This window comes from Trachypithecus francoisi, unplaced genomic scaffold (genome assembly GCF_009764315.1).
Source record: "Trachypithecus francoisi isolate TF-2019V2 unplaced genomic scaffold, Tfra_2.0 Lachesis_group15, whole genome shotgun sequence".
In the NCBI taxonomy this organism is placed as follows: Eukaryota; Metazoa; Chordata; class Mammalia; order Primates; family Cercopithecidae; genus Trachypithecus; species Trachypithecus francoisi.
This window is the reverse complement of record NW_022681460.1, coordinates 7,425,450-7,449,478: the sequence shown is the minus strand read 5'-3', so window position 1 is coordinate 7,449,478 and position 24,029 is coordinate 7,425,450. Positions and strand designations below refer to the sequence as shown.

The 24,029-nt window shown below is 40.4% G+C and overlaps 1 protein-coding gene across 2 annotated transcripts in view; it reads left to right on the top strand.

The window, feature by feature from the left end:
• PACRG (parkin coregulated) overlaps positions 1–24,029 on the top strand; it is a 582,476-nt gene that overhangs the window by 306,314 nt on the left and 252,133 nt on the right. For both annotated transcript variants that reach the window (XM_033234274.1, XM_033234275.1), the window contains exon 3: positions 22,963–23,134. In XM_033234274.1, the coding sequence (XP_033090165.1) occupies positions 22,963–23,134 (172 nt within the window). The remainder of the gene's footprint in view (positions 1–22,962; positions 23,135–24,029) is intronic.

The following is a 24,029-nucleotide window of genomic DNA, read 5'->3' as shown; positions in this document are numbered from 1 at the left end:
GCAGCCCTTCCCATCACAGGCCTGGAGGTCTAGGAGGGAAAAATAGTTTCATGGGCTGAGCCTAGGGCACCGCTGCTCTGAACAGCCCCAGGATATGGCACCCTGCATCCCAGCTACTCCAGCTCCAGCTGTGGCTAAAAGGTGACAAGGTACAGATCAGGCCATTGCCTCAAAGTGTGCAAGCCTCAAGCATTGGCAGTTTCCACATGATTTTGGGCCTGCAGGTACACAGAAGACAAGAGTAGAGGTTTGGGAGCCTCTGCCTAGATATCAGAGGCTGTATGGAAACATCTGGATGTCCAGGCAGAAGTCTGCTGCAGGGGCAGAGCCCTCATGGAGAATTTCTGCTAAGGCAGTACAGAAGGGAAATGTGGCGTTGGAGCCCCCATACAGAGCCCCACTGGGGTACTGCCTAGTGGAGTTGTGAGGAGAGGACCACTGTTCTCCAGACACCAGAAAAATAGATCAACTGACAGCTTGTGCCATGTGCCTGGAAAAGCCACAGCCACTCAAGGTGAACCTGTGAAAGCAGACACAGGAACTGTACCCTACAGAACCACAGAGGTGGAGCTGCCTATGGCCATGGCAGTCAACCTCTTTCATCAGCATGCCTTGGATGTAAAACATGGAGTCAAAGGAGATTTTGGAGCTTTAAAATTTAATGACCGCCCAGCCAGTTTTCAGACTTGCATGGGCCTGTGGCTCCTTTGTTTTGGCCAATTTCTCCTATGTGGAATGGGAACATTTACCCAATGCTTGTACCCCCATTTTAACTTAAAAGTAACTAAGTTGTTTTTATCTTATGGGCTCATAGGTGGAAGGTACTTGCCTTTTCTCAAATGAGACTTTGGACTTGGACTTTTGAGTTAATGCTGGAATTTGGTTAAGAGTTTAGGGGACTGTTGATAAGGCATGAATAGTTTTGAAATGTGAGAAGGACATGAGATTTGGGAGGGGCCAAGGGCAGAATAATGTGGTTTGGCTCTGTGTCCTCACCCAAATCTTATCTCAAATTATAATCCCCATACCTTGAGGGAGGGACCTGGTAGGAGGTGATTGGATCATGGGACCAGTTTCTCCCATGCTGTTCTCATGATAATGAGGGAGTTCTTATGAGATTTAATGGTTTAAAAGTGGCGGTTTCCTCTGTGCTCTCTCTCTCCTGCCACCATGTAAGACACGCCTTGCTTCCCCTTAGCCTTCTGCCATGATTGTAAGTTTCCTGAAGCCTCCCCAGTTATGTGGAACTGTGGGTCAATTAAACCTCCTTCCTTCATAAATTACCCAGTCTCAAGTAGCATTTTATAGCAGTATAAGAACAGACAAATGCATTGACCATGTTCATTGTGCAATGAAATGGGTATTCAGCAACCATATACTTGAGTATTTTATTAACTCCCAAATGAAGACAGAATAATTCACATATTCAGCAGCTTGATTAAGACTCAGAGGAGGCAGATGATTTTAAGTAGCACTGTCCCTGTCCTCACAGACATGCAAACATATTCTTTTTTTTTTTTTTTTTTTGAGGTGGAGTTTTGCTTTTGTTGCCCAGGCTGGAGTGCAATGGTACGATCTCAGCTCACTGAAACCTCCCCCTCCTGGGTTCAAGCGATTCTCCTGCCTCAACCTCCTGAGTAGCTGAGATAACAGGCATGTGACACCACACCTGGCTAATTTGTATTTTTAGTAGAGATGGGATTTCTCCATGTTGGTCAGGTTGGTCTCAAACTCTTGACGTCAGGTGATCCACCCACCTCAACCTCCCAAAGTGCTAGGATTACAGGCATGAGCCACTGTGCCTGGCCACACATGTTGCGGCTGGAACGTGGTGGCATAGCAGTCTCTATGTAAGTGGCCATGCAAGATCACAACAAAGGGCAGCAGGGCACAAAGTCCAGAGAGCCAGGAGCAAGGGGAATTGGTGATGCTAGAAATTTAGTGCTGGAAAGAGCAGAAAAGAGCATCCTAAACAGAGATACTTGGTCTTCTCCAGCAGTCATGGAGAAGTCAGGGTTCACCGAGAGAAGAGAGACACCATTTCCACAAATTGTCTAATGAGAATCTGGAGAATGACCCTCTCATTCTCTGTGGGTTTGAATTTTCTCTGTAGGCTTCAATGAGTTAAAGAAAATACTCTTCAAACTACATACTAAGAAGTTCAGTCTTTCTTATGGCAAATAAAGAAAACCTAGTAACTTTTTAAAACTCTGCTTTATTATTATGACTTGAGATGTTTATTTCTAAAATGACAACCCAGTGGACTGGCTGTACATTTTTCTATGTCATTGGTATACAATCTAAAATGTCTAAATAACTTGATTACTGTGTTTGCTGTAAAACAACAAAAAAAGGCACACTTAGATGAGTGGCCTATGGGTAAACTATGAAAGCAGAGATTCGGCCAGGCGCAGTGGCTCAAGCCTGTAATCCCAGCACTTTGGGAGGCCGAGACGGGCGGATCACAAGGTCAGGAGATCGAGACCATCCTGGCTAACACGGTGAAACCCCGTCTCTACTAAAAATACAAAAAACTAGCCGGGCGAGGTGGCGGCGCCTGTAGTCCCAGCTACTCGGGAGGCTGAGGCAGGAGAATGGCGTGAACCCGGGAGGCGGAGCTTGCAGTGAGCCGAGATCTGGCCATTGCACTCCAGCCTGGGTGACTGAGCAAGACTCCGTCTCAAAAAAAAAAAAAAAGCAGAGATTCTACTACACACATAATAATTTTTCTTTAAAAACTTGTCAAGGTTTAGTTGATAAATGTGATTATCAATAAATTTTACATCCTGTTATTTAATTAGCATATATATAGATTTATTTATCTACAGTCATTGCGTAAACATGGACTTGTGTGTATGCAAAATGCATTGAGAAGTCCATCATTGTAATACAAAAGAAGTTTCCAGTCTTTTATGTTCTTATCCCCTAAATTTATTGTCATACCCAAACCCAAAAAGATGGTGTCATTTTCTGGAAAGATGTTCTGACCTATTTTGAAGTCCCTGAGTGACTGGCAGACATTGCTCTGTGCCGGGTTTTAACCTGCAAGCTCTCTGGACTGTGTGTACTGTGTCCTTCACGAATGACTTCTGTTCTTCAATCATTTTAAACAAAATGACAGGAGCACCACAAGAGTTTAAGAAAGAAAATGTTGGCATACCAAAAGGAATTTTTTCCATGCAAAGTAAAATTTAAAGAATATAGTGGGCCAGGTACAGTGGCTCATGCCTGTAAACCCAGCACTTTGGGATGCCAGTGTGGGCAAATCATTTTGAGGTCAGGAGTTCGAGACCAACCTGGCCAACATGGCAAAACCCCATCTCTACCAAAAATGCAAAAATTAGATGGGCATGGTGGTGTGTCTGTAGTCAGCGACTCAGGGGGCTGAGGCAGGGGAATCGCTTGAACCCCGGAAGTGGAGGTTACAGTGAATTGAGATCATGCCACTGCACTCCAGCCTGGGTGACAGAGAGAGACTCCATCTCAAAAAATAAAAATAAAAATAAAAGATAAAGAATATCATGAATACAGAGGAACTTAACTGAAAATTGCAGTTTATAAACAGATAACTCAAATGATAGAAATAACAGAGGGTTTCTTTACAGTTGTTCATGGCTTACATTCATTGATTCCCTCCTGTTACCCAAGCACTATTCCTAGCTTTCTCTATTCCTATGAGGTGGGGGCGCTTGTTGCCCCATCTACAGGTGAGAAGGCAGAAGCCCAGAGGGGCTGGGTGACTCCCTTGTGCTCCTCTGCTAGTCACAGAGGAGCGAAGGCCGAGCCAGTGCCCTTGCCACCCTCCAGGTATCTCCCCCTTCCTGAGAACCCACAACACACCTTGGCACCTTCCCTACACACACCAAAAGACGGGCAGCAGAGTTGCTGGCATCTCCCCAAAACCTTCACAATGGCTCCTCCCTCCACGCCTACCTCCTTGAGATACTCCAGACAACAAAATTACTTCTCCTTTCTTTTCACTTTACCCAGTTAAACAGTTGAATTCTTTCATTCGTTGGAGAGGAGCAACCAGATTTTCTAATTATAGTTATACTTCAAGATACAAGCAGCTTGTGAGCTGAAATGTTCCAAAAGGTATTTTGTTTCTAAAAAGAAATGAAATAAAACCTTAATGGATAAATCCATGATGACATTTTTAACAACAGGGTCTTCCCAGGGCTCCTCACCTGCTCATGACCCGCCTCCTGCTCTCCCCGTGTTGAGCTCATAAAAAGTAGGACTCACAGACCTGAGAGTTTGCCAGCACACGTGTAGTCCGTGGGACTAGAGTGTTTGTGAGAGGAGCGTGGTCTTTGTAAGTGAGGATGATAAGTCTCTCTTCCTAAGCTAGTTCAAGTTCCTTTGTAAATACTTCCATCACTTTTTTTTTTTTTTTTTTTGAGACGGAGTCTTGCTCTGTTGCCCAGGCTGGAGTGCAGTGGCCGGATCTCAGCTCACTGCAAGCTCCGCCTCCCAGGTTCACTCCATTCTCCTGCCTCAGCCTCCTGAGTAGCTGGGACTACAGGCGCCCGCCACCTCGCTCGGCTAGTTTTTTTTTTTTGTACTTTTTAGTAGAGACGGGGTTTCACCGTGTTAGCCAGGATGGTCTCAATCTCCTGACCTCATGATCCGCCCGTCTCGGCCTCCCAAAGTGCTGGGATTACAGGCTTGAGCCACCGCGCCCGGCCTCCATCACATTTTTTTTAAGAATTTTTATATTGACACAAAACAACTAGCATCACAATTTGTGTTTCATAACGTATGGACCTGATTGCATATACTCTATCAGGTTTTTGTATTTTTAACAATTATCAGCCAGGTGCTATGACTCATGCCTGTTCACTTTGGAAGGCCAAGGCAGGAGGATTGCTTGAGCCCAGGAATTAGAGAGCAGCCTCGGGGAAGAAACAGGGAGAACCCATCTCTACAAGAAAATTAAAAAATCAGACTGGCCTGGGGATATACACCTGTGTTCCCAGCTACTCAGGAGGCTGAGGTGGGAGGATCACATGAACCCAGAAGCCAAGGCTGCAGTGAACCGTGATCGTGCCACTCCACTCCAGCCTGGGTGACAGAGTGAGACCCTGTCTCAAAAAAAAAAAAAAAAAGTCATCTGTTTTCCATATTATAGGCAAGCTGAACATCCAACCCTTATTTTTTCTTAATGCAAAGCTCATGAGCACCCTGTTATCTTGCATGGTTCTCCGAGCTCCCTGACTCCCAGGTCTTCCTCTTGCTATTCTCTAACTGAGGACAGCCCTCAAAGTTTCCCCCAAGGACCTCCTTGCTTTACACGCTCATGCTACCTATGTCTTTATCCAAATGACTCTGCAATGTGCCTCGTTATTTCTGACTCTCTTCCAAAACCCAGAACATGTATCTTAAATCTTTGGGCACATCCACCTAGAGGCCTCATGATCTGCATCTCAAACTGAAGGTACAGCCTGTAATCCTGGCCTCTGCACAAGCTCTCTGATTCCGACAATGTCCATGTCGTTTTACTGTCCCTAAATGCTGGAAACCTAGCCATAACACATATTCCATCACGTTATTCTCCATGTTCAGTTCGTCAGCCAGTTCTCGAATGTATTCTTCCATTATTTCTTCACATATAATTCCTTCTTCTGTCATTTTCAGCCTGCCTTATAGGTCAATACCACCATTCAGGCCCCTGTGGCTTCGTACTTGAACTTCTGCTATAGTCTCGAACTGATTTTTTGTGTGTGTGTGAGGGGACAGAGTCTCGCTCTCTTGCCCAGGCTGCAGTGCAGTGGCACAATCTCGGCTCACTGCAAGCTCCGCCTCCTGGGTTCACGCCATTCTCCTGCCTCAGCCTCCCAAGTAGCTGGGACTACAGGCACCCGCCACCAGGCCCGGCCAATTTTTTGTATTTTTAGTAGAGATGGGTTTCACCATGTTAGCCAGGATGGTCTCGATCTCCTGACCTCGTGATCCGCCTGCCTCGGTCTCCCAAAGTGCTAGGATTACAGATGTGAGCTACCGCACCTGGCTTCTTTTTTTTTTTTTTTTTTTGAGATGGTGTCTCGCTCTGTCCCCCAGGCTGGAGTGCAGTGGCGTGATCTCTGCTCACTGCAACCTCCACCTGCCAAATTCAAGCTATTCTCCTGCCTCAGCCTCATCCTCCCGAGTAGCTGGGACTACAGGCGTGCGCCACCATGCCCAGCTAATTTTTGTATTTTTAGTAGAGACAGGGTTTCACCATGTTGGCCAGGATGGTCTCGATCTCTTGACCTCATGATCCATCTGCCTCAGCCTCCCAAAGTGCTGGGATTACAGACTTGAGCCATCGTGCCTGGCCCGAACTGATGATTCTACCCCAAGATGTTCACTCCTGTACCTTGAGCTTCCCAGGCCAGCCTGCACTTCAGACTATACTTACCAAATGGTTATTTAATCATCTCTATTTTCCTTGTTGCCTAAAGTGTCCAGTCCAGACTCAGCCTGCAGAGAGGGCTCCCTCCTGGCTCCCTGATATTACCTGCCACTTCATTCCAACTCAGGCTACCTTAACCCCAACAAGCCGCTGTTATCTTGACTATCCTGTGCTCACCTCTGTGCCATCATCAGGGGATATCCTTTGCCCAGAACGCTCACCCCTTCTTATCCCACAGGGCTTATCAAAGTCCGCCCGCCCCAATGAAACATTTTCCTGACTCCAGCCCATAATGATCTCTCCTTTCTCTTAACCAGAGCTTTTCTTCCACGTAGCCTTAGTATGTACCCTTCATTTGGTACTTAATCACTTGAAATCTTACTTAACTTTTTGTGATTGTATTATTTCCTCTTCAGAGAATAGAAAGGGAATTAATATCATTTAGCACATGCTAAATGATATCGTTTCATCCTTATAATAACCCCAGGAGTTAGGTATCATGTTGCAAATGATGAACTAATGCCCAGAGGAGCTCTGTTACGTTTCCACCAGTCGCAGCATTTGAAAACTGGTGGATTTCACTACATACCAGCGATGACTTTGAACCTGGGGGTGCCTGATTGCACACCCAGGCTGCTCTCCATGAAGACAGAGTGTCATCGATTCATTCTGATCATACTAAAATATGAATCCAAGGAAATAAGTGGTATTTCTCTAACACACTTTCCTTTTATTTTTCCTACCCACTAACTAGCCCCATCTCTCCCTAACATTCAGCACAATGCTATAACTATTGTAGCTATTCAGTATATATATTTTTTGCTTTAGCGACATTTGATTAAGAAATATAAAGCATCCTCAGTATAAAGAGCTTTAACAAATTGGAACAAATCTCTGCAAAATATATACACAGCAAAATTATATGCTGATGTAAGAGACAGTAGTGCCACTATCATAACAATTTCTTCTTAAAATTGCTTCCTGGCATTAACTTCACCTGAATTAATCCTTTCCTGACCTATTTAATTCTACTTATTTGGTTGAGTGTATTAAAATTCGCACTACATTACCTTATTCAAGGAGAGTTTTTGTAAAATAGGACCATGTTTTACAATTAATACCAGTGGTGAAAGCCACAAATAATCTGTTTCTAACAGTCTCAATTTCTAAAACTCTGCCAAGACTTTTCAGGCCTATCATATATTTCTTGCCTTGTTATTTATGAACACCTGTTATCCCAAAGTGCAGTTATTCTCCCTCTAACTCTGACCAAAGTATACTATTTTTAGCATTATACAGATATGTGATCAAGGAAAGAGAAGCTTTGACAATGCATTTCAATGTATATTTTACTCCTTTTTATCTCCTTATTGTTAAAATAAATGCAGGTTTTCAAGTTTTAGGAAATTCCTTTAACTTTTTGACAAGAGATTGAGTGGGAATTTTCGAAGCCATGAAATAAGAGATTATTTCTTTCTTATTTATTACACTTGAAAGTATCATTCTTTGACTGTTACCGTCGGGAACATACAATGCCTGGATAATAAAGGTTAAGTGTGCATAAATTTGAGATCTGCTTACAACTGACCTTTAGCTGTCTTTTAGCCTTTTTGACAGAAACTTAAAATAAGGTTATTCCGTAAAATAATTTGATTCTCCATTCTCAAATCCAGATTTGTTACTCAGTAATTAATATCTTCCAGCTAGACAGAGCCATCAGCATTTGTAGTAAAGCAGCCAGCCATAGAGATGATGATTAATTTGGGCAGAATCATCACCTTTCTAAGTTTCAGTCTACCCAACCGTAAGCAAAATCAATATATGCATTTATTCATAGAAGATTATTTCTGTCCTCTGTCTGTATTTGTCAGTAATCTCTTGTAATTGTCTCCATTAGGCCTTACATATTGTTAATTTTCTTATCGTAAAGTGTTTGTTTTACTTCATCTCTTGTTATTGTGAACTTTAAAAAAATATTTTCGAAGTAGTTTTTAATCGTGTATGGAAATGCTATTATTTTTAGTGCATTGATTTTTTTATGCAACAATTTTTTACAGAGCTTTTATTAATTGAGCGTGTCTATAGACTCTCAGGGTGTGCTACGTAGACAGCCATATCATCCGCAAATACGAACAGTTTTGTTTTTCCCTTTCCAATCTTTGCATGTACTTTTCTTGTCTTACCACATTAGCTAGAACCTCCAGTGCAGGGTTGAATAAAAATAGTAACTGTCTTCTTATCTTCTTTCTGACCAAAATGGGAATAATCCTAGTTTCACCATGAAGTATGGGATCTGCTATAGGTTTCTGCTAAGCGTTTTTATCTTTTAGTGAAGAAATGTTATCAAAAGTTTTACCTGCATCTATTAACATTATCTTGTCTTCCTTTAATCTGAAAATGTAAACATGATGTTAAAAATTTCTGGCATTTCTGTGATATGGCCTATTTGGCCATCATTCAATGTGCCTCTTTGTTTGGATTTCAGTGAGATTGACCTCTATGGTTTCAGTGTTAAGTTACATTGGCCTCAGTGAGATTGAACTCTGGTTTTCATATTAAAGTTATGTTGGCCTCAGACAGTCAGCTATGTAGCTTTTCCTCTTTTCTGTTCTCAAAAAGAGTCAGTAGAAAGGGGAATTTTTCGGCCGGGCACGGTGGCTCAAACCTGTAATCCCAGCACTTTGGGAGGCCGAGACGGGCGGATCACGAGGTCAGGAGATCGAGACCATCCTGGCTAACACGGTGAAACCCCGTCTCTACTAAAAAATATAACAAATTAGCCGGGCGAGGTGGCGGGCGCCTGTAGTCCCAGCTACTCGGGAGGCTGAGGCAGGAGAATGGCGTGAACCCAGGAGGCGGAGCTTGCAGTGAGCTGAGATCCGGACACTGCACTCCAGCCTGGGCGACAGAGCCAGACTCCGTCTCAAACAAAAAAAAAAAAAAAAGAAAGGGGAATTTTTCTACTATTTGGAGGTTAAGTAATTTAATTGGGATTCAATTCTTAATGTGTTGTTCTTTCTATAATGGTTTTCTCTTTGATCGCTGAGTGATTTTAAAGTGTTCTTAAATTTCCGAATATGTGGGGTATTAAAAGTTTAGCTATCTTTTAGTTAATGATTTGTTATTTTCTTTAACTTTCTGTAGAAAATGTGACATGTATGACATCGCCATTTTGGAATTTCTTAAGACTTGTTTTGTGGCTTAGTGCTTATTCAGTTTTTCAAAATAGTCCTTATATGCTTGTAAAGAATGTGTTTTATCTAATTGTTGAATCCAAGGTTCTATGTAGGTCCACAGAGTCAAACTTACATCTAAAATTTGTGTCTAAACTTTAAATGGAAAAGTAAACAAATTATGGTGATAATAATAATAAACCTAGGAAAGTAATGTGAAAGGACCAGCCTACCAAATATTAAAATCATTTTAACAGTTGTGATAATCAGATCAAAACGGTACTGTTCACAAATAAGGAAGACAGCCCAGGGAAACAGAGTGGAAAGTCAAAAAATAGAAATTTATGATAAGGTGAAACCTCCAATCACTGGAGAACTAGTCAATAAATACAATAAGACAACTGGATATGACCTAAAAAAAAATCCACAGTTGGAAACTTACCTTACATTTTATACCAGGAAAAGTTACAAATAGACTAATGATTTAAATGTAAAGAAAATAAATCATAAAAGTATGAGAATAAACCATTATGAATGTTCCTTTCTGATTGTTTCTCTTCTTTATGCCACAAAATGGGGGAAATCTTTCTAAGATGACTCAAAAATCAGCATCTATAAAGGGTTAATGAATTCTAAAAACATTTTAAAATTGTCATGACAAAAGAAGAAGTCGAAACTCCTGTCACACTCAAGACTAATCTCTCTAATATAAAATAACTCTTTTGAAATAGGTCAGTGCCTCAGTAGAGAAAAAAATGGCAAAAGATAGGAAAATACAATTCTCAGAAAAGGATATATAGATGACTTTCAAAAATAGCTTTAAAAGGTAATTATTCTCACAGAGAAATAAAACAACCCAGAAATACCATTTTTAACTGTAATGTTAAGAATCAAACTTTGATAGCATTCTCTTTGGATAGACATTAGAAAAACAGGTGGTCATTTATTTTTTATAGAAATGTAATTTGGTAGCATCTCTGTGAAGCATGACTTGGCAATATGTATCAAAATGACCAATATGTATACCCATTGATAAAACAGTTCCTCTTCCAGGAATTTATCCTACAAGATACTTTTTTTTTTTTTTTTAACCTCACCTTTATTTTCCACCTTTCATTGTCATTATATTTTGAGTGTGCACCTTAGAAACTAATTCAGAAGTGAAGGACATTTTCCCTTTTATGATAATCTCTTTTAATAAAAGAATTTAATTCACAAACACTTTTTATTATTACTTACATATTTTGATCCATTGTATGTAAGTTTTTCTCTCCATATTTTTTCCTGGGAACAGGAGGATGTTTAACCAGCCTTCAAGAGAAAGCTGATACCGTTTTTTTCATTCCCTCTTCTCTATTCTCTTGGAAGTTCATTTTAGTTTTCAGAATAGGTATTCTTAAACTTTAATATGCTTAATTATTTGATAAGTCTAAAGGGTATCAATAACTTTATCCTCATCTCTTTCAAGGCAGAGATATTACCTTTGACCCAGATTACCTTCCTCTCATCTTCCTTGCTATTCCCTTCTGGTATCTTAGCCCTGCTTTGTAAACCCACCATATTGATGATTTAAAAAACTCGTGATAGTCACTGCTTATTTAGTCTTAATTCATTCAACAATTTATCTACTATGAGCTCTTTCATCTCATCTCTTTGTCCTGTGTTCAACTTACTTTTTAATAAATTTTATCCTTTGGTAAAGTTGATGATCCAGGGGTTAAAAAAATACCCTTCAGTCTTAATCTTGTCTTGTCTTTATTTGACTTGTCTTTATTTTTGAATGATGATTTTACTAAGTTGTATTGTGATGAATAATTTTTGTTCTTTGAGCATGTTGAACATATTTTACTCTGACCTCTATTAATGAGAAATGTAATTTCAGTCTAATTTGGGTCTTTTATTGTAAACTATCTTTTGTTTCTAGTTGCTTTTAATCTTTTCCTTGACTTTGGAGTTTCATAGTGTTTCTGAAAAGTGTCTAAATCCGCATTTCCCCTCTGAATATTTATATCTTTCTTAATTATAAAAAATTCCCAGTCATTATTGCTTCAAATATTGCCTCTCCCCATGATCTGTCCTTTCCTCTGGATCTCCTGTGAGTCCCTCAAGGGAGCATCATGGGTCTTGGGAGTCCCTGTGATCTTTTCCATTGCTTTATCTCCTTGTGCTGCCTCTGCATTCATCTTCCAGCTCCGTGATCCAGATCTCTAATTCTCTTTTCATTTGTGGTGAATTTATTGTTCAACCTAGCTACTGAATTTTTAAGTTGATACTATATTTTTTTCCTAAACGTTGTATTTTTAAGTGAAATGTTAAGTATTTTTAAATTATTTATCTTGAGATTTTATTCTTCTGTTTCCAGTTGTTACCGCCAGAGCTCATGTCCATGCTCCTTGGTCTGTTAAGTCTTCCTTTTGGTGACTGCATTGCCACAGTGGTGGATAATTTTTCATTGCAAGCTCATCTATATTAGGGATTGCATTTCTGTGGCATCCCATGTATGAGATTGTGCGAGTATTCATGTTTTTGCATTTGCTTTTGCCCGGGCCCCAAGGATTTCCTTTTCATCATCTGAGACTAATTTTTTCCCTTAATTTCTGGGCTTTTTATTTCCTAGATTTCCATTTCTCAGAGGAGGTTTGTCCCACCGAGAGCTTTGTCAAACACCAGCCTCTCATTCTGTTTCCACAAACAGATTTGAAGAGATTTTCCAGTTTCTTTTTCACTGGTGAGGCAGCCCTTAAAGTGTCCTGGTTGTATGCGGGAGTCTCGGATTAGTTCCCTTCTCTCACCAAATGCTCTGTTTTCCTGAAGACATTAAAACCTTATTCCCAATTTTGGGATAATCTGATACTTCCTGGGGTCTCCTGGCATCACCTGAAACTCACTTCTGCAACTGGATTTCATCTTTATCTTTAGCATCTGAGGATTTCCTGAGCTCAGCTTTGTGTTGGGCATATTTTTTTAAAAATCTGTAGCAGTTGATGGATCCATTTCAGTCTTGTCTGCCATCTTGCCTGAAATTTGCTTCATTTTTGCCCTTAAGAGCATTTTTCATGTTAAAAAGTCTTAATTTTAGCATTAAAAATCTCATGTGCTATATTACATGATTTTAGTTGTATATTCAGTATCATTAAAAATATGATGAGAAATTATTTTCAGTTATTCATCACAACTGCATTCACACACATTTGAAAAATAATAGTACGTCTACTTGTAAAATATATATATTTTCTGTAGACAGTGATTAATGCCTATCTAATTTGTAAGACCTCTTGCAATAACTCAATAGCTGCCTCAAGGGTTGAGAAACACTGTTAAGTCTATATTTTAGAAACATCACAATAAGTCCAAAGGAGGTCATAATATATTAATAGATAATTATACTTTTCAGATTAATTTGTGTTTCTGAGCAAGATCCTTGGTAATTATAACAGCAGTAATAAGAACAGATATTTTCAATGAAATTCTAATTGCTAATAGAAGCAAGGATATGGAAAACATAAGAGCAAGTCTCTGATTTGAGTATTTTCCATGAAAGTCATTAACCTCTGATATGGTTTGGCTTTGTGCCCCCACCCAAATCTCATCTTGACTTGTAATCCCCACATGTCCAGGGAGGAATCTGATAGGAGGTCATTGGATCGTGGGAGTGCTTTCCCCCACGCTGTTCTTCTGATAGTGAGTGAATTCTCCTTCGCCTTCCACCATGATTATAAGTTTCCTGAGGCCTCCCCAGCCATGCAAAAATGTGAGTCAATTAAACCTCTTTCATTTATAAATTACCCAGCCTCAGGTGTTTCTTTATAGTAGCGTGAAAACAGACTAACACAAGCTCACTGTGTTTCTGATGTTTCAGTATAGCATTAGTACCTTACACATTTGTTATGGGGATAAATATTTGACAGGCAAGTTCAAGTCAGAATTTTATTGCTTCTGACCAAAGGTCACTGTAAGATTTAAAGGTCACATAGTAGGTACTATGTGACCTTTAAAAAGTTATAAAACATGAATTTTAAAGATATAGTTTATAAGTAAAAATGCTTCATGTTTTGGGAGCTAATATCAATGTAGTCATTAATTCAAGTATTAACATATAATTTTAACTGATATGTCTAAAACAGTCCTTGTTCTGTGTCCAGCTGCAAGCAATTTTCTTTTAATTCTGGATTTCTTAAACTTTAAAGAAAGATTCCCAAATTAGAAAACTACTATTTTATGGTAAATAAACCAGTTATCCTAAGAATGAAAAATTTCCTGAAATAAGGTTTGTTGTCAAATAACCTTAAAAATGACTATTTGTGAATCCAAATTAACAAAAGGAGCCAGCAATTGACAAGAACTCTTAGGAACAGCAGTCACAGTGTGATAAACACACACATACATATAGATAAGGGATTTCCTCATTTATCTCTTCTTCAAATTTTGGCTTTTATCTTAAATTATTCTCAGCATCTTTTTTTTTTAAAATAAGAACCTCTTATTGTTATTTATATGGATAGATTTTAATATGTTTGCATTTGGTGATATTGTAAAAAACAGAAATGTTGCCAAAGTTTTAAAAGTAAAAGGAATTTTTTAAATGTACAACTATTAGATATCAATTTTAAAACTACAAAAAAACTCAGAATAGCCAGTTAAACCCTAGTGATTTCTAGTGAAATGAGGGAAAACACAAGCATCAGGAAGCCTATCTTGTCTGTTATAATACTCATAAAATTCCCGAAAGGTAAATAATCACTGCAATGCTAATAAGAGCAAAACCGTATTTTATTTACAGAATACATAAAGTTATAGAATACATACATTTATAGTAACTTACATACTCCTTCATGCGACAGAGTCAGTGTGAAACAGCCGCCCCTCAGTGCAGCTGTCCTCCCTCTAGCCTAGGCACAGCCACTCATCATCTGGTCACTGTTCCTTAGCAGGGCAGCCATCTCAAGGAAGTTAACACAGGGCAGATTCAAAAGGTCAGAATTAAAATTCAGTGCATGCCTACTGAACACCCACCTATTGTGTGACCAGCACTCTTCTAGGCAACGACAAGCTCCCTAAAAAAAAGAACTTAAGAAACTGTAATGAATAAATGATGAGGCTACACAAAATCAAACAGGGTGATAGACAATAGTAGGATGGCCTCACAGAACTGAAACTGAGATGAAAGGAGCTGCCAGTGAGAGGTCTGGAGAGGAGAACAGTGTGCAGTGGACTGAATCGTGCCCCACTGCTCCCCTCCAATTCATTATGTTGAAAGGCAAATCCCAATGTGACCGTATTTGGGGATGGGGCCTGTATGGAGGTAATAAAGGTTAAGTGAGATCATAACGGTGGGGCCTTAACCCAATAGGACTATTGTCTTTATAAGAAGAGAAAGACAGACCAGCGAGCTCTCTGCATGCACACAGAGGAAAGGCCCTGTGAGGACATTTTGAGAAGGTGACTGTCTACAAGGCTAGAAAGAGATCCCTCCCTCCACAGAACCGGACTGTGCTGGCACCCTGATCTCCAACTTCCAGCCTCCAGAACTGTGAGAAAATAAATGTCTGTTTTTCAAGCCACCTTGTCCATGGTATTTCGTTATGGCAGCCTGGGCTAAGACAGGTGCATTCGAAGAGTCACTAAGGAGGAACTGCTGCGGGACTTTTCCTTAGTTCGGCTGAAGACAGGGTTTTCTGTCCCATGGCCACGAAAATTCATGCTCACAGACAATTTGAATTTGAATGAGTAAAACAGGGTTTTGCTGGGTGAAAAAGGAAAAGGGAAACAGGGACTCTCGCTAAGCCGGAGTCCCTGATAGGGCGCTTCCCACCGGCCATTCGCATCCCCTGCCCACTGGGAGGGGCCAGGCTCCTCCCTGCTGCAAATGGCGTGAACTTGTGTGGCTCCTCCCAGTGGGCAGGCCAGATGGAGAGGGTGGAGCTTCTCCGAGGACTGCCTCCCACCTGGCTGTCTCAGAAGCAGTATGGCCAGGCCAAGGATTGGAGGGAGGGAATTAGGGTGACCTCCCAGTGTTGGGGGTACAACTTGACCAGGTCAATTGTGTTGTGCTGAGAACAGAAAAGGGATTCGAGGATTAGACACAAAGAAAGTCACTGGTGACCTTGATAAAAGCAACTTCAGTGAAATGGTCGGGGAGTGGGTTAAAGAGGGAACGGGAATGAGAAAGCAAGAACAATGATGATAAAGAATTCTCTTTAAAAACTTTACTATGAAGAATAATGTGGAAATGGAGCGGGGACTGGGGACAGTGTGGAAATGGAGCAGGGACTGGGGACGGCCTGGAAATGGAGAGGGGACTGGCGATGGTGTGGAAACGGAGAGGGGACTGGGGACGGTGTGAACATGGAGAGGGGACTGGGGACGGTGTGAACATGGAGAGGGGACTGGGGACGGTGTGAACATGGAGAGGGGACTGGGGACAGTGTGGAAATGGAGAGGGGACTGGGGACAGTGTGGAAATGGAGAGGGGACTGGGGACAGTGTGGAAATGGAGAGGGGACTGGGGACAGTGTGGAAATGGAGAGGGGACTGGGGACAGTGTGGAAATGGAGCAGTGGCTTTTCAGAAAAAGTACTTAAAGAGAAATCAGATATATTATTAAGACACACACATGCACACATATCCAGGCATGCACACACACATGCACACACACACACATATGCACACATATACATACATGCACACACATGCACTCACATATATACACACGTTCACACATACATGCAAACAAGTGCCTGATGATAACCATAATATATGAGGGATTACCAAAGCCTGGGCCAAATTCATCAACTGAAAACAAAATTATCGTAATAAAAAGGAACCCTGGAAGATATGTAAAAGGAATTTACAAACAAAAAATCATCCTGTAGCAAGTAGTACTGTATCTACCGTGTTAAAAAAGTATGTGTCTCAAAATATAATGGCAAATTGTTATTCTATTATTTTGTTGTTGTTTGTTTTTATTGTTTTATTTTTTCTTTGGCATTTTTGTCATTGTAAAATACACATAAAACTTACCATTTTCACCATTTGTAAGTGTCCACTTCAGTGGCATTAAGTACACTCATAATGTGTGACCACAACCACCATCTAGTTCCAGAACGTTTTAATCACCTCACATGGAAACTCCATGCCCAATAAGCAGCCACTTCCCAGCATCCTTTCCCCCAGCTCTTAAGCAGCCACTTTCTGTCTGTTGGATTTGTCTATTCCGAACATGTCATAGAAATGGGATCGTACAGTATGTGGTCTTTTGTGACTGGCCTCCTTCGCTTAGGAAAATGTTTTCAAGATTCATTCATGTTGTGTCATGTATCAGATGCTCCACATCCTACCCATTAGGAAAATGAAAATCTAAACCACAGGAAATACCATTTCACACACATTAGCATGGCCATCATCAAAACTACAGAAAATAACAAGTATTGGCGAGAATGTGGAGTAATTGGAGCCCTCATACATGGCTGGTGGGAATATAAAATGGTACAGCTATTCTGGAAAGCAGTTTGGCAGTTTCTTCTAAAACTAAACGTGCAACTCCCATACAACACAGCATTTGAACTCCTAGGTATATATTCAAAGGAATTGAAACCAGATTCAATTCAAACAAAAACTTGTCCAGTAATATTCATAGCAGCATTATTCACAACAACCAAATGGCAGAAGCAACCCAAATGTCCATCAATGAATTAATGGAGAAACAAAATATGTTAAGTGCATTGAATAGAACATTATTCAGCCATTGTTTCATTGTGGGCAGGTCTGTGCCAACCTACACCTAAGTTGGAGGAAGCTGAGAGGCTAAAGAAAGAGACATACAAATCTAGTTGCTTAGAAAGAAACTTTTAATAGGGACTTATAAACAGAAGCCATGTCTGTGTCCCTGGCAGTGATGAGATGAGATGGTGGATCTTGCACCATTACTGCCCCCCTGCTCCCCCGGGACACAGGACTTATGTGCTCTTGGGGAGGGGTACACACACTTCAGAAAGAATGGCCAGGAATTTGCTCTCATGGTGGGATTTATGGTAAGTAGTTGCTCTTACACAAGGCGGAATAAACTGGAAATCTCAGAGGCATTCCCGGAACTGAGGTTAATCAGAAGCCAACATGGCAGATGAGCACCCAGGATGGAGTTCCTTTGGCTTCTACTCGCCACCCCTCTAATGTGGCTCTTACAATCTCTCACGCCCTCCTCTTCCATGATCATCCCTGAGCCTTAGAGAGGGTGCTTGATATTATCAAGCGTTAGCAGCAGTGCTTTGGCAATGGAAAATAGATCAGGTCTAGTGCAATTCCTAATGAGGGAGATTCACAGGCTGTTGAAGCGCCTCTAGTCTTCAGAATACCATGACTTCAGTTTTCTCAAGAGTAAAACAGCGCAAGATACGTAACATTAATAATTTGCACTCAAGGATTACAGTCAAAAGAGAATTTGTATCCCCGAACAACAACAAAAAAGTACCTATTCCATTAAAGAGCCAACTAAAAGTATCATGAAGAAAATTAAAACCTGGTTCCTCCTTAGACTTGCAGACAGAAAATAATTTGGGATTTAGCCCAAATTATAGCTAAATTATAAAAACTCGAAAACAATGGTGAGGGCTAGTATCCAAATTTTTTGGTCTCTAGTTTCCCCATTTCTGCCAAGGATAAATCATAATAGGACCAATTTATTTTCAAAATAAATTTTGGTCTCATTATACTTGGCCTGGTTATTTGCATAAAATATGGCAAGAATAGTGATCACCTGATCAGATCTGCTTTTTTTTTTTTTTTTTTTTTTTTTTTTTTTCCAGACAGAGTCTCACTCTGTCACCCAGGCTAGAGTGCAGTGGCACAATCTTGGCTTACTGCAGCCTTGACCTCCTGAGCTCAAACAATCCTCCCATCTCAGCCTCCCAAGTAACTGGGACCACAGGTGTGTGCCACCACTCTGGTTAATTTTTTATTTTTTGTAGAGACACAGTCTCAATATGTTATTCAGACTGGTAGGCTCTTTTTAAGTTGGCTTTGCTGGAACTTTTTTTTTTTTTTTTTTTTGAGGCGGAGTCTTGCTCTGTCGCCCAGGCTGGAGTGCAGTGGCCGGAACTAAGCTCACTGCAAGCTCCACCTCCCGGGTTCCCGCCATTCTCCTGCCTCAGCCTCCGGAGTAGCTGGGACTACAGGCGTCCGCCACCTCGCCCGGCTAGTTTTTTGCATTTTTTAGTAGAGACGGGGTTTCACCGTGTTAGCCAGGATGGTCTCGATCTCCTGACCTCGTGATCCGCCCATCTCGGCCTCCCAAAGTGTTTGCTGGAACTTTTATGAGAAATTGTGGATTCTGCTTTTTAAAAGCCTCAAGGCTAGGAGGCAAGCCAAGGATTCACCATTAGACTGTGCTTATAATACCTATACAAATTCCTCTCTTCTTGAGGTCCCAAAATAACTTAAGATTCCCAGACCTGTTAGTAAATGACATTCTTTACTTACCACAGGTCAGGAACTTTGTAAAAGAATCATTTAGACAAGGTACTCAGCCAGTCTTTCCTAGAAAGACTATATAAGGTCAACCTCCATTCTTCAGTCTGGTCAATTCTGAAAATATGCCATTCCGGTCAATGCCTCGGTAAAATAACCAGTGTCTCCAATTATGCCCTGTTAGAAAAGAAAACAGATTCCTACTGAACTTATGCAAATAACTCTGTTGCTATCAGATAAAAATACTCATAAATGGTTTCCAAATTTAGGGTAACTCAGGTAGAGAGAAGGGTAAATTTTGCTCACAAAATTGTACTTTATCCAACCTCTAAGCTATAAACAGCTCAAAAGAAAAAGAATTTCCTTGACTCTTCTTCAATCAGAGTGGCAGCCTTCCAAGGAGGATTATGTACATTCACCTTGGAACTGCCATCCACAAGTCCTGCAGCTCTTTGTTCATCAGGTGAGAGCTGCCTATTGAGCACTGTAGAATCCAGCAGCTCCTCACACAGTTCCAGAGTCAGTCGAACAAAAGCCATATCTGTGTCTCTGGTGGCAGTGAGACGAGGTGGTGGGTCCCCACCTGTTGTTCTAATATTAAGGCAACATATTTGCAATGACAACAGATATTTCCAAATAATGTGCAAACAGGTCATAAAAAGAACTAATGAAGGCTGGGCGTGGTGGCTTATGCCTGTAATCCCATCACTTTGGGAGGCTGAAGTGGGTGGATCACCTAAGGCCAGGTGACCTCTAATAAAAAAAAAAAAAATTTCAACTTAAAAAAATACAAAATTAACTGGGTATGGTGGCGCATGCCTGTAATCCCAGCTACTCGGGAGGCTGAGGCAGGAGAATTGCTTGAACCGGTAGGCGGAGGTTGCAGTGAGCCAAGATCGCACCATTGCATTCTAGCCTGGGCAACAAGAGCAAAACTCCATCTCAAAACAAACAAACAAACAAAAACAGTTAAAAAAGAAAGAACTAATGAGAAGATAATTTTTTTGTAGGAAAGAATTGCTGTGGTCAGTGATATTGGAGGATATGAAGATGTAGAGATAATTATTTTTTCTTTCTCAATTTCTCTCATTCAATCTTTCATTTGACTTTTGTCTTTCAATTGCTTCTTTTTTCTCTTTTCTCATAACTTTTGTTTTTCAAAATTTTGAGAAGAGGAATTATGCAGGTACTCAGTATTTGTTGTTTGAAGGCACACTATAAGTGAAAAGTGGGAAAAACAAATCTGTAAGTTACTTTAGACACTTAAAATCTAATGTCAGAGGAATGAAGAAAGCAAAAGGATAGAAAAGATGTGATAAATAAACCAGTTATAGCAATAATAATATTATATTATACTCAGACAAACTGCATCAATAATGATAAAGAGGATAAGGACATAAGGGTAAATTGAACAATTCACCAGGAGGTTATAATAATGCTGAACCTCAATGTGCCCAACAACAAAGCCTGACAGGCAGTGCCATGTCATATAGCCAGACTGCTTGGGCTTGAAACCTAACTCCAGCACTGACTAGCTGTAGACCTTAGGCAAATTATTTAATCTCTCTCTGTTTCAGTTTGTTCATATTGAAAATTAGGATATTAATAATGCCTACGTCTTCCAGTTGCTTGAGGATCAAATGAACTAACACAGTGTTCACAACAGTGTCTGGCATCACAAACATTGGTGTTATTATTGTTACTGTTGTTGATATTAGTATTGTTGCCCCAAAACATATAAAGAAAAAATAGAATTCCAAGGAAAAATAGACATGTCAACAGTCTTAGTAGAAGACTTTTAACTTTATTTATCTCTTGCTAAGATAAATATAAGTTTGGAAATGTTTAAGATAGCTGCAACAAAATGTTTGAACAGGATGTTTTAGCTTTAAAGTCATTACCAAAAAGTAAATAGAACATAGTATACATAACAAAACTACAAAATACAAAGAAAAAAGTAAATAAAAAACAACAACTGGAGACCAAAAAATAAGATGACGGAGGTTAAATGAGGCCATAAATGTAAATGACTTAATGTATTAAAATATAACCATCTTAAGCCATAGTAAAATACAAAATTTAATTTTGTACTTATAAGAAACACTTGTAAAAGTGTGACAATAAGCTAAAAGAATTAGCAAAACATACCAAAATGTTTTAAAAATATAGTATAGATGACATTTTTATTATGAAATTAGTATACAAGGTAAAATTATCCATAACAACGTTGGGCCTTTAGGACCTAAGAAAAAAATAATTATTTCAAATTGTACAAAATAATGTTTTAAAATATTTCCAAATGCACATAAATCTCTGAGAAAAATATATATTCCATAAACGTATGCTGAATAAAGTAAATTTTATAAATATAAAAGGAAAATAAAGTAAAACTGATGTCTGTGTAAACCTACATTAGGGATTTTTTTCTATGCTCCAGTTCCAACAGAGGATCTGGACATTGCCTCTTGCCTGCTTACTTCCTTGCCCTTCCGGCTTGGGGACCTGTAGGAAATTTGATTCACCCCAACCCACAGTAAACACTCAGGAACAATGACGGGTTTGTTACCAGTTACCCACATCCAGGGGTAGGCAGGCATGTGGCGTGAAACTCTAGAATGCTGAGGGAGAGCTGGAAAGTACAAAAATCTCCCGCTAAGTGGTATTACAATTTTTGGTTACAAAATCAGAATATCTCTTTTTATCCCATAAATATATATTAATATATATATAATGTATGGAATATATAGGGAATAAATATATGTATAATTTGTCTCTACATAGGGAATATATATATATATATGCAATTTATCAAGGAAAAAAATTGTTAATCTCCTACTAATGTAAAAGGGAGTTTCTCAAAGGTCTCAATGGGCTCCTCACTTGATTAGAAGGTGGTGACTAGAAGCTGAGTGCATTCATAAGGATTTGAAAACCAAAGAAATTACCACCTCTTGCTGGGAAGGCCCCATCCCTTGCTCTGTGTACATGTGTTACACCTGCAGTCTGAGTCTGTGGGCTCCTTTCCATGTACACTCTCACCTTCAGCTCTGACACCTTGCTGGCAGTAGCTCAGGCCACATGTACCCTAGACAGTGGAGGGCTCGAGCAAGACCGAATCTTCTACACGTAGATGATTCCCAACTCACAATCTCTTTTCTCAGCCCCAGAATTTTAGTTCCCATTCCCTGGTGCTGCTGGATGCTATTGCCAAGGTCCGGACAGGGGAACATGGAGGGACTCTGAGGGTGATGGATGGAGATGTGGGAAAGAGATTTGTCTCTGCTCCCAGAAGAAGCAGACGAAGGGAGATTGGGACATTTTGACTTTGAGGTGACAGTGGTCCCAGGTTCAGCCCACTCTTTGTCCTCTCTGTTTGTTCTTGATGGCCTGAATGTTCTACTTGTCATCCAAGCTCCAGTGAACAAGCCAGGAATCAGGCTTGACCTCTCACTGTCCTGTTTGCCCCAAAGAAGGCATGCCTCCCAGGAACATATGAACATGCACTTCTGTAGCTTTCTTCTTAGAACCCTGGGCGCCAACCTTTTCAGCTGTTTTTATTTCTTTCATTTTATTTTTACGTGGATCTTTTCAGCAAACATTCTAGAGGCTTCTTGAATCCTGTTCAATCTCATACTTGAGCCAAATGGTAACAAATTAACAAAAAGGCAGCAAATTGTTAATATGCTCTCAATACGTATTATATGTGGATGGGAGATTTGACTGTTAAGATCTAAAGGTCCATGACTTTAACCTCACTGCTAATTGATTCAGGACAGCATGACATACTTCAGGTCGTTGGGTGGATGGGTTAAGAAAGTCTCCCTGAAGGTCTAAGAGTGTGCCCCTCAGGAGGGGTGACAGCTACACAGCTCATCTGCCTTGCTCTGCTGGAATGCTGTTTTCACATGGCGTTTCTTCTCTCTCTACTTTCAGGTGGAAATTGAGAAGCTGGACTACCATCATTATCTGCCTCTGTTTTTTGATGGGCTTTGTGAAATGACATTTCCCTATGAATTTTTTGCTCGGCAAGGAATCCACGACATGCTGGAACACGGTGGGAACAAGATCCTACCTGTCCTTCCACAGCTCATTATCCCGATAAAAAGTAAGTGAACAGGTGAAAAAGCATCACTCAGTTTATACGGTGTCGCTTTTTGACAACTTGCTAATTAAGCAATAAAGCACAACAGACTGAGGTGGTCCCCAGGTTTTGCAGGAATTTTCATAAATTGACTTAGGAGGCCAAACAACCCAAATCTCCAAAAATATATCCCGTCATCAATATTTCACTATGGCTTAGCCACATACATAAACCAAATTCCATGGGGCTTGTGCTAATTTACAATGTCTCATAGTAATGACATAAGCATTAACTTATGCATCCAGAGGTCTCTACCCGCTGCTGCTAACTTCCAAGTCTTTTTTTTCTAAGTGGCATCTCTAACTTTTAAATTATAAACACAGTTATGTTGAGTACATTTGAGGTAGTCGGATTCATAATTTTAAGGAAGGGAAGCCCAGCTGCATACGTGAAAAGAAGCATGTTTTTAAATACCTGAAACTTTTAATCTACAACAGGTAAGGTGGTGACTCTGTGGTAGCCCCGTGATTGGCTTTGGCTGTCTGTGAAATGAGATTGTCCTTCCTCTCTGCATGCACCTTACTCACATAGTTGCATGGCCCCTTGGACTCGTTGTCTAAAGCACCTGAGGTTGTCCCAGGAGACAGCCTTCCGGGGCTCCAGAACACTCTCTGTCCATTCTTACCTTGCTGCCAATAGAGCTACCCTGATGGGCATGCCTGGCATCCACTGGTACAGGCTCAGGAAGAGGATGGCCTCTCCTCAAGTCAAGGTGGCAGGCCTGACCCCTCTAACCCTCACCAGCACAACCCCAGAATTGCCCATCTGTCCCGCATTGCTACTGCTGCTATTGCTACTACTAATTAAAATCAGACAAGTGCCTTCTCTGAACACTCATTCTGCAGATGAGGGACACCCT